The sequence below is a fragment of the Vulpes vulpes genome, chromosome 12 (genome assembly GCF_048418805.1).
Source record: "Vulpes vulpes isolate BD-2025 chromosome 12, VulVul3, whole genome shotgun sequence".
Taxonomy (NCBI): domain Eukaryota; kingdom Metazoa; phylum Chordata; class Mammalia; order Carnivora; family Canidae; genus Vulpes; species Vulpes vulpes.
In genome coordinates, this window is record NC_132791.1 from 76,954,921 (window position 1) to 76,966,159 (window position 11,239).

Here is an 11,239-nt window from a genome sequence, read left to right on the forward strand (position 1 = left end):
TTTTTTTTTTTTTTCTTTAAAGATTTTGTTTATTTGAGACAGAGAGAGAAAGCGAGAGTGAGCTGCGGGAGGGGCAGAGGGAGAGGCAGAAGCAGACCCTGCTGCTGAGCAGAGAGCCTGATGTGGGGCTTGATTCCAGGTCCCAGGATCATGACCCGAGTCGAAGGTAGATGTCCAACCGACTGAGCCACCCAGGCACCCAGCACCTTTCTTTCTAATAGCCTCCTGAGTTTTCCTTTTCTCTGTCAAGGTTGCTCAGATACCCAGTCGGGATGAATTCTCCCTGTCGAGGGACCAAGGGGAGTGCAGACAAGAGTGGGCAGTGTGTGGGGCATCCCTGTCTTGGGAGGCTCTGTTCTTGGAAGGCAGCTCAGCTGAGTTTAAAAGGCCCACCCAGGTAGCCGGGGCTGCTGCTTCAGTCCACGGGAGAGTCCTGGTGGGAGGTGAGTGGGAGCATCTCCTGTCACCTCCACACTGTGTGTCTGTCAGACTCCCTTCTGGGAGCCTCTTCCCGGCAGAGGCCCAGCTGCCACCAGAAACAGGTAGTGTTCCAGCTCTGTCAGTCCTTAGCAGAAACCAGCGAATCCTCGGGGGAGTCCCAGCATCCTCTCTACTTTTGCTTTCCTGCTTTCAGAGATAGACAGATGGATCCATCCATGATAGGTAGATAGATAGATCTCCATCGACATAGTTTTGCACATGTTTATATTAGGCTTTACAAGGAACAATATGCTTTTAAAAAAAGATTTACATATTTAAGAGAGAGAGCTTGGGCTCACATGTGTATGTGCAGACAAGTGGTGGGGAGGGGCAGAGGGAGAGGGAGAACCTCCAGCAGGTTCCCCCATAAGAGTGGAGCCTGACCCAGGGTTCCATCCCACCACCCTGAGATCATGACCTGAGCGGACATCAAGAGTCAGCCGCTTAACCAACTGCACCACCCAGGCGCCCCTGAACCCTGTGTTTTCTCATATGCCACCTCATTTGATTCATTCTTAAAACTCTGAGAGGTGTTGTCCCATTCCAGAGATGAAAAGTTTAACCCTCAGGTATGGCAGGTCACTTACTCCCAGTCAGACAGGTAGTTATTGGCACAGCTGGAACATGAACCCAAGTAATTCAGCTCCAGATTCCCATGCCTTTCCAGAAGGTATCCCTGCATGTCTGCTGTGTGTAGATGTATCTGTGTGTGTGCAGCTGCATGAACCACTTGGTATATGGATTTGTTATATAGAAGCCTCCTTCTTACAACCCCACCTTATGAAGTCATCAGCTGTTTCTTGACTGACCAGTGTATGCCAGCAAAGTCAGGCACCATGGGGACAGCTGGCCATATGGCAATGCACCAGGCAGCCCCCCGGCCCACAGCACAAGCAGACTTTACAGTGTAGCACAGATATTTTCAAAACTTGACCTTAGAAACAAACAAATACACAAATAGACAAAACTTGACCTTGATTGAAGAAAAAAGAGCAATAAGGAGACAGATGCAGGGAAATTGGAAGAGTGTGTTTTCTGACTCCTGTGAAGAGGGCAGGAAATGGCCATCTCACTTGGGAGATGTCTTAAGCAGGTAATTGATGAAACTGCCTTCCTGATTCCATGTACCACCTTTTACTTCCTCATAACTGCCTGGAATTTGGGGAATCTGTTATTATTGCAATATATTATCTATGATTCTCACTAAAGAAATGGTGTGGAAAGTTAAATAATCTTATTTGTGCTGTTCTTTTGAGCTTCAAACAATTCATACATGTGTTTTTTTTTTTCATTGTCATAGTCTCTTAAGGTATGTATTACCTCCATACTACAGATGAAGAAATCGAGGCTCAAAATTACTAACTTGGTTAAGACAATTTCGTTTCTAAGGCAAAGAACCTGAGTCCAACCCGAAAGTGATTGGTGGCTGTTCACTTTCCACAACCCCAGCAGAATAGGAGGACAATTTCAGTTGTGTCATAAATCAGGGCTTATCACTCTAGCATTGTTTTATGTGCCCACCAACAGGGGACAGGTCACATAAACTAAGATGCATTGACACAGTGCAATACCATAGGACAGCACACAGAAAGCTCCCTGCTTTCACATCTGGAAAGTTCTCCAAGATAATTGTTATGGACAAGAGCAAGTGCAGAATGGTGTCTATGGTCTGCTATCTTTTAGCAATGAAGGCGAGGGGGTATGGGGCTTGACTCACATCTGCATGAATTAACAATGGCGGATAAATAAGAAAACGAATGGCTACCTAGTGGGATAAACCAGTGGAGGAGTGGATTCTCATTAAATATATTGTTATCTTGATTTGTTTGAATTCTCTGAATATATTACTTACTCAAAACATCAGACATATTTTGTACTAAAGAGAGCTTCCCTTTAATCATGTTTCTCTCCCCTTCCTCTCCTTATCCCCAAGGCATATGTATGTGTACACACAGAGACATAAACCCAGAAAAGTTTTCAATAGGAAAAAATTTGCAGGTGCAGAAGCGATCACTGATGTCAGAACACTGGCACCATCCATTCATTTATTGCTGAGAACCGATGAGTTTCACAGACTCGCTTGACCCAGAGATCTCTGTAGTGAGAAGCTCTTGAAACCTAAGGAAAGAGTAGAAACCAAAGTAAATGTAGTTAGGAACTTCTTTCTCAGCCATCCTCAACACATGCAGCAAAATTTACAGACTCGTTTCTGGTATCAGCCCTTCTCAGTTCCTCACAGAGAAACTCCCCATAAAAGGACCCAGGTTCCCAGGGAAGATACTCTCATTTTGCTTTCAGGCAGGGTTGCCTGTTTGGCAAATACAAATGAAAGATGCTTGGTTAAATCTGAGTTTCAGATAAATAATTTTTGTTTTACTATAGTATGTTTCATGCAATATTTTGGAGCACATTTAGTCTAAAACAATTATTTGTTGCTTATTTGCCATTTAGATTTAACTGATCACCCAACATTTTATTCTTTTTAAAAGAGTATTTAATTTTTTTAAAGATTTTATTTATTTATTAATGAGAGACACACAGAGAGGCAGAGACATAGGTAGAGGGAGAAGCAGGCTACCTGTGGGGAGCGCAATATGGGACACAGTACCAGGACCCCAGGATCACGACCTGAGCCAAAGGCAGATGCTCAACCACTCAGACATTTAGGTGCCCAGAGTATTTATTTTAGAGAGTGAGTGAGTGGGGAGAGGGGCAGAAGGTGAAGGAGGGGTAGAAAATCACTGTGCTGAGTGCTGACCCTGAGATCATGACTTGAGCTGAAATCAAGAGTTGGACACTCCACTGACTGAGCCACCCAGGCGCCCCAAGCATCCTGTATTTTATCTGGCAACCGTATATCCTCGGAGCCACCTGGAGGAAGTTGATTAAGTGCTCTTGAACATGTTAGCCCAGAAGGACAAGGATAGGTACTCCCAATGCTATTGATAGAACTTTCTGGAAGGATAGAAGTGTTCTATATCTTTGCTGTCCAGTAAGGAGCCATCAGCAACTTGAAATGTACTTAGTGCAACTGAAGCCTGAATTTTTAATTGTTTTATTTAAATTGAAAATGTCACATGTGGCTAGTGGCTACTGTATTGGACAGAGCAGCTTTAGGACCAGTTACATACCAGTTACATATCTCCCTCCAAAATGAGCAACTGGAATTTAAGGCAGAGTGATGGTTAACATGGTACACAACCCAGGAATAAACCAAGTCCCTGCAGCTTAGTGATTATTCCCTTTCTGTGCAGATACAAGTTTTGTTGTCAGCACATTCATTCTGGGTATTTACTGAAGATCTATTATATGGGGAGGAGGTGAAGTGCTGGGGTAGAGAGACACAGAGGATAGAATTCTTCAAAAACACCCGGGAAAAGAGCGTGTTAACTGGATAATCTCAGCATTAGAATGTAAAAGCCAGCGAGGTGCCCTTCTGCGCAGAGCAGACATTGTGAGTGGATGAAAAGCATTGATTTTGTCACACACACCAGCTGTATGACTCTTTTCTTTCCACGATTCAGAGCAAACATTTAGTTACCACAGACCAGTTAGCAGTAGCGTATTCAAGAGGATTCTTTTATGCATGATAACAGCCAGCAGAGAACAGGCCCTTAGAAGAATGGAGGGCTTCCAGAGGGTTATCATGAGACATTAAGTCTGGAGAGGTTAGTGCACAAAGCTGGGAAGAGGTTAAGTGTGGAAAGCAAGTGGGCATGTTTCCCCGTTTCACTGCATGCCTGGAGACTGCAGAGGGCTAGCAGACAAGGTATGGACAGCGGTTAGTGGGCAGACAGCTTTCCATAGAAATTCAGATCACTGTGTGCTGGGCTCAGAGAAGGCCTCTCTGGGCTACAATATCCATCCCCTGTTCATTCGGCAGAGTTGAGTGGTCTCCTCATGCCAGGCCCTCTGCTGTAGACAGAACAGGTCCCTAACTTGTGGAGCAGAGGATGTAATCAGAAAAGGCAAAGGGCAAGGGATCCAATAAATAAATCGTGGGCTATTTTTTAAAGAATCTAAACAGTGATAGTAGAATGTGATCTGAGGTGAGAATTGAACAGAGAGGTTACTTTTTTATTTTACTTTTTATACTTTCAGTTACAAGCTTACTACATGCTCATTTTTACACTTTACACTCAAATGCTTATAAAAGTTAACAATCTCACCTCATATGACCTTACATGGTGGGGCTTTTGTTTCTAGATGGCAGGCACCCTTTTTTTTTCCAAGTGTCTAATTTTTTTTCCTGTTTGGTTTATTTCATTATTTATTTAGTACTAATTTGTTGTACAAAGGCCAAATGTCTAATAATACATTTAAATACACATCACCAGGAGAATTTTTCAGAAGATTAAAGGCAGTGGCAATTCATCATCCTCAGCAGGCCTACGTATTATTAGTTTCAGTATCCCTTTGTTGCTGTTATACACAAAACTGAACTACCAGAAAGGTTAACTTTTTTTTTCCCTCAGATGCACTGGCCATTTGAATTTAATAATAGACACCAAATATCCTGTTTGGTCTTTTTTTCTATTATATTGTGTCTTAAATTTCCTTTTAGCCTATGTGGCTCATGTCCTTTCTTACATGGTTTTGTGTTTCCTGCCTTGCTTGATAGCAACATCTACCCCTCAAAACACACACACACACACACACACACACGTACAAAACTGAGGTTAAAGTGTTTCCTGAAATTTCATCTAATGTTTGCCTTTTGTATTCAGATCTGTAATCTGTCTGGGTAGGTCTATTTCAGACAGGCCTGAAGGTGGAGAAGGAGCTTGCTGGAAGACACATTGGAGCATAGGTATTTCAGAGAATAAGAGTGCCAATGAAAGTGTCTTGAAGCAGCAAAAAGCTTGACAGGAGGGAAGAGACTAGTATGGCTGGAACAGTGAGATGGAGATGAAGTCCAGGACATGGGCAGAGTCCAGAGGTGGTCTTGGGTGGCTCCTCAGGTCATGATAAAGGAATGTGGAGAATAGATCAAGACATATGTTGGGGTGTAGGTGACATGACCTAAGATAGTCTAGATTTGTGGAGATGAAGGGAAGGGGGTGAGGCTCACTTTTAAAATTTTGGCTCAATCAAATGGCTTTAAGGCTGTGTCACTTCCCGAGCTGGAAAGATAGGAGGAAATAACAGGCTTAGAGACCACAATGTCAACTTCTGTATCTTAGATGTATTCAGGCTGAGAAGAGAGTTCCAAGTGAAGGTGTTAAGTAGAAATGTGTATACACACATTTGCTGTTCGAAGGAGAGGTCGGAGCTGGAGATGTAAACTTGGAACATTACGGCATCTAGCTAGCCTTTGAAATGCACTACTGATGAAATCATCAAGAATAGGAACTAGTGGGGCACCTGGGTGGTTCAGTTTGTTGAGCGCCTGCTTTCGGCTCGGGTCATGATCCCAGGGTCCTGAGATCAAGTCCTGAGATGGAATCCCGGGATGGAGCACCAAGTCAGGTTCCCAGCTGAGCAGGAAGTCTGCTTCTCCTCTCCTTCTGCCCCTCCCCTTGCTTCTTCTCTCTCTCTCTCTCTCACTCTCTCTTTCTCTCTCTCTCTCCTTCCCTCAAGTGAATAGATAAAATCTTAAAAAAAAAAAAAGGAACTAGTACCAAAATCCAAGGTTCTAAAATTTAGAGCACATCATTGTCTGACCCTTTGAAATAGGCCTTTAATACAAGAACAATTTGTTGTAGTGCCAAGTCAAGCCCAGTACTTCCAGCTCTGGCTATCTCCAAATGTAGGAGGGAATGGACATGCTCACCTGCCACCACCTGGTGTCCCTGACAATGAGGAATGTGGTCAAGGTTGAAACTCCAACTGGCAGACAAACCACATAGGGCAATGAGTCTGAAGCTTAGCACACTTGCTTCTTTCAGAAGGAACCTCAACTATAATGAGGTACATTACTCCTAAGCCCCTAAGGGATGCTGGTTCTGTCGGCCCTGCCCAGACTACAGTTCAAGCAAACAACTGCAATATAATGTAGTCCAATGAAGTTCTGATTTTTTTTTTTTTTAGGAGGGCTACACTAATTTCATGCCTGCAACTTCACTTTATTTTCAAGTTTGCATGCCAAATTCTACATATGAGGCCTTATTTCCGATTTCAGTATATGCCTGGGGAATCCTCAGTGAAATTCCTAATAATCTCTAATAATACACACACATTATATTTAACAGGAATATTTGCACTGATAATTACAACTTAGGATCAAAAGACGACAAACCCTTAGATGGTAATGTCATTGACCTGAAAATACATATATAATTTTTATAACTAATTATAAAATATATCATATTCCTAAAAAAAACAACCAACCAACCAATTCCAATGATCACAGAAAAATTGTTAGTGACTGTGCGGTGGACAGAGGAAAGGAAATCTGCCTAGATGATTTGGAAATATAAAATGGGATTTTCTAATTGGTAATACTGTATCATACTGATCTGTTTTGTTGGTAATGTCCTATATCACCAGATAATGATTCTGTCTTAGCCTCACGTCTCAGTAAATCCCTGAGATCAACTTTTTGTCCCTGGTGTCCAGGTGTCTTCAGTAATTGGGAGGCCTGGGTTTATCATTCTCAGGAATTTGTCCCAGTTGAGATGATCCTCCCCAGGACCCTTGAGGCATGGCGGGTGGAGACCCGCCCAATAGCTGGAAACCAACTGAAACTACTGAGAGTTTATTGCTCACTGGAGAATTTTCCAAAGACATAACTAGGGCTTTTGGATATAAACAGTGAGGTTTCAAAGTAGAAGGGAAAGAAGCATACTTGAGAAGAGGAGCTAGAAGATCTCTGAGGCGTGTCCTCTGGAGAGCCTTTTGGCTGTAGCTCTTAGGTAAGAGCTGGTCAATTGGCACCTTCTGTGTTTCTTTGAAGCTCCCCAAATAAGGTACCAGTGCAAATTAGATTTTCAGAAGAGATTTTCTACTGGAAAGAGATGTTATTAGCAACCTGTTAGTCTGGTGTCTAATTACCGTCTCCTCTAGAACAAAGTGTTTCTTAGTGGCCCAGCCATTGACTCAGCTCAAAATTTACACAATGCCTAATTTTCAAGTGTTTATGGTCTATGTTGACTTAATAAGTTAACAAGATGGGGTCTTTGACTTTAAGGAGGTCTTGTCCAAGATGAAACAAACAAAATTAACACAATGTATTATTCATCAATCATATACAAAGTTTTGTTACTGGAGCCCCGAAAGAATAATTCAAAGTCAAATCTAACTCCTTCCTCATTCATCACAGAAAATTAGTTTATCAATTTCCTGTAGCTCTTTACCAAACCACCTCCAGATTTGTCCCCTTGATTCAAAAGTGCATTTGCTTTCCCCAGGTTTACAGTGCTAACCCACCGCCAAGATTCACCTTCCTTTCTGTAGATTACAGGGGGAACCCCGCTCCTCCTTCCCTTAAATTCTTCAGTGTAGTATGCAACCGGTAACCTTCTGGTATGTGGACAAAGTTAACGCATCATGTATTGAGTTTTTACTGGTTTCATTCTTTTGACAATAATCTCTTAGGGAGCAGTGTTCACAGACCAGCCAGCGTTAAAGTGCTTGGCTTCCTGACCTTGGGACTTAGACAAATTTTTTATGCTCTGTTCCTGTTTCCTCCTCCTTAAAATCCAGGTAGGGATAGCACCGACTGCTGGAGGGTTGGGTTGCATGAATTTTCTGGAAGCATGAACTGTGCCGGACACAGTAATGCTTAGTAAGTGTTGGCCATTACTCCTGAGTGCCTGCTGAGCCTACTCATTTCATCATGAGGTGAGCGAAGGTGAGCAGGAAGGAAGGAATGTAAGCCGGGGAGGTGGAGGCATCAAGCCCAAGGTCACGCACCTGGTCAGTGCTGGAGCCGGCCTGAAAAGCAATCTGGAAGGTTAATGAAGAGGATTGCTAGGCTTATACAAAGCGATCTGACTTAAGGAGCCATGTTCTCCAGCATACAAGAAATTGAGTGGAATAACCCAGTCGCCTGAGTAGACCCCTAGCCTAGAACGCTGTGGGGCCAGACATCCCCGGAGTGAAGATTTGCAGTCGGGCTACATATAAGAATCGTTAACAGCTAGCTCCAAGGGAAATTCTAACCTGTGGCCATTTCCTGCCACTTTTCCTTCCCCAGACTCACAGACACTAGCCACTTTTTTCCCCTGATGATAGCAAGGCCAAGGAAGGGGAGGCGGGGCTGGGGGCAGGTGGCAGGCGGGAGGGGGAGGAGGAGGAGGGCGGGGGAGGGTGGGGGCTGCCTCCAGACCACTTTACGAGCTGCAATATTTTGAAAGTGGGAGGCGCGTCCAGGGGGGGAGTTTAGGTTTAGATTATCTCCCGGGCTCAAACAGCCTTTGAAAAAGACATGGTTTTTGCTTGGGCTGTCCGAGTCTCTGCGCGCAGAGGGAGGCCGAAACTGCGGCGCACTCATTCTCCAAAGCATAAATCAAGTCATCCTGAAGAAACACTTCGTGAAATTCGACCCTACAGAATAAGACCGTAGGAACTTTTGCACGGCCCCCAGATTGCTACTTTTGGAGCTGGAGCAGCTAAAGTACCACATCCTTGGGCTGCCTTATAAATCTAGACATTTGAGCCTCGAAATGTAATTCACTCCAGTTCGTTGACTGTTAGGCACTGATCTAGGCTAGGGGCTTTACGTGGTTTAGTTGGGACAAAAAATGCAATTATGACATCACCAACTTACGCCGATTTAGAGAGGACACACCCGAGAAACTAGCCCCAAATACGATTACCTTGTGAACAGGGAGAAGCTGCAATTCGAATCTGGATCCACTCAGTGTTGTGACCCACCTTATATTAACGCCGAGAAGTCATTTCTCATAAGACTTTCACTGCCTTAGGCTTCAGGGATTGTTTTACAACTTACAGGGGCAGAATCTATCTCTTTTACAATTTAGTTAACAAGGGTTGCTTGGAGCCGAAGACGAGGCGTCTAAGAGGGTTGGCGTATGGACATTATCGTGCTACTTGGTTAGTTTGCTTTCAAGAGCACGCAAGTTTGCAAGACAAAATTTAGAGGCCGCGGGAAGAGTTCTGCGGTTAAACCACTCCGTCTGATAGGCGTGCATTAGGGAGGTCACCAAGTACATTCAATGGTCAGATGCTAGTCAATTTGCCATTTCCCATTATTGATAGACCAGCATCTTGAACTTTTTCTCGAAACCGGAGAACCCTCTATATCCTACTTTGGCAAAAAGCTGAACTTACCTTTTCCCATTTCCTCCCTTATCTAAAGTGCGGCATTAGCTCTTCCTTTGAATTGGTGGGGGGCTCTGAAAAGAGCCTTTGGGTTTGAAAGCGTTTCCGAAAACGCAGAGGTTTACAAAATCACTTCCCCTTGGCCTTGTGGTGGCTCTCGGTCTTCTTGGGCAGCAGCACGGCCTGGATGTTGGGCAGGACGCCGCCCTGCGCGATGGTCACGCGGCCCAGCAGCTTGTTGAGCTCCTCGTCGTTGCGGATGGCCAGCTGCAGGTGGCGCGGGATGATGCGCGTCTTCTTGTTGTCGCGGGCCGCGTTGCCCGCCAGCTCCAGGATCTCGGCCGTCAGGTACTCCAGCACGGCCGCCAGGTACACCGGCGCGCCCGCCCCGACCCGCTCCGCGTAGTTGCCCTTGCGGAGCAGGCGGTGGACGCGGCCAACGGGAAATTGCAGCCCAGCACGAGAGGAACGAGACTTCGCTTTGGCCCGAGCCTTGCCGCCCTGCTTGCCACGTCCAGACATCGTAGAAGAAAGGAGACGCCAACGCAAGAAAGCTATTTACTTGCCAAACAAACCTAGCAGTGAAGTAGGTAGAAACATGGCTGCTTTTATAGACATTTCCTGGGGAGTATGTCCGGGTGTCTGATTGGCTAATAGCTAGACTCAGTCAAGTAACCAATAGAAAAGCTCTATTTCCATACCTTATTTGCATAGTTCTGCCCATGGATGACAGCCTCGCTGCTTGTCTTCCAATGAACTAAGACTCTGTCTGCATCCTTCATTAGCATAAAAGCCCTATAAGTAGCAGAGATTCGCTTCCTACTTTCATTTCGCTTCGGACACTGAGGTTTTAATATGCCCGAGCCCGCCAAGTCCGCGCCGGCCCCGAAGAAGGGCTCCAAGAAGGCGGTGACCAAGGCGCAGAAGAAGGACGGCAAGAAGCGCAAGCGCAGCCGCAAGGAGAGCTACTCGGTGTACGTGTACAAGGTGCTGAAGCAGGTGCACCCCGACACGGGCATCTCGTCCAAGGCCATGGGCATCATGAACTCGTTCGTCAACGACATCTTCGAGCGCATCGCGGGCGAGGCGTCGCGCCTGGCGCATTACAACAAGCGCTCGACCATCACGTCCAGGGAGATCCAGACGGCCGTGCGCCTGCTGCTGCCCGGGGAGCTGGCCAAGCACGCCGTGTCCGAGGGCACCAAGGCCGTCACCAAGTACACCAGCTCCAAGTAAACGTGCTAAGTAAGCGTCTCCTTCCCCAAACCCAAAGGCTCTTTTCAGAGCCACCCACCGATCTTAAGAGAGCTGTAATTTACACTTAACAGAAGTTTTGCATGATGACAGTTGGGGCAAAGTGTCCAGCTCTCATTAGAAAGTCCTTAACACTTGAGAAAATTTGTAGCATTTTCTCTTACTGGTAGGGGGCAGTACAGTGCTGAAGTTGATGTTAATAACTGCCAGAATTTATGTGCCAAACGTTAGGTCCTGTTACTCTATGCTTCTAGGGTTGATCTCCATTAGAACTCCTGTT

At 45.2% G+C, this 11,239-nt stretch overlaps 2 protein-coding genes across 4 annotated transcripts in view; one reads left to right on the top strand and one right to left on the bottom strand.

The window, feature by feature from the left end:
- Positions 1-10,288, bottom strand: H2AC6 (H2A clustered histone 6). 2 transcript variants are annotated; one of them, XM_025999250.2, is made up of 3 exons: positions 9,715-10,288; positions 7,268-7,426; positions 1-2,598 (listed from the first exon to the last, which is right to left on the bottom strand). In XM_025999250.2, exon 1 carries the CDS (start codon positions 10,225-10,227, stop codon positions 9,835-9,837), a length of 393 nt encoding a protein of 130 aa, XP_025855035.1. In that variant the 5' UTR covers positions 10,228-10,288; the 3' UTR covers positions 1-2,598; positions 7,268-7,426; positions 9,715-9,834. The 2 variants fall into 2 exon arrangements, with proteins under 2 accessions (XP_025855035.1, XP_025855034.1); XM_025999249.2 differs by lacking the exon at positions 7,268-7,426 and having other exon boundaries at positions 9,715-10,227.
- The window catches only part of LOC112920475 (histone H2B type 1-C/E/F/G/I), a 25,695-nt gene continuing 24,739 nt past the window's right edge, over positions 10,284-11,239 (top strand). The window contains exon 1 of one of the 2 annotated variants that reach the window (XM_025999251.2): positions 10,284-10,950. In XM_025999251.2, coding sequence (XP_025855036.1) covers positions 10,561-10,941 — 381 coding nt within the window. In that variant the 5' untranslated portion in view covers positions 10,284-10,560 and the 3' untranslated portion in view covers positions 10,942-10,950. The remainder of the gene's footprint in view (positions 10,951-11,239) is intronic. The other variant, XR_011995644.1, reaches the window with a different exon arrangement.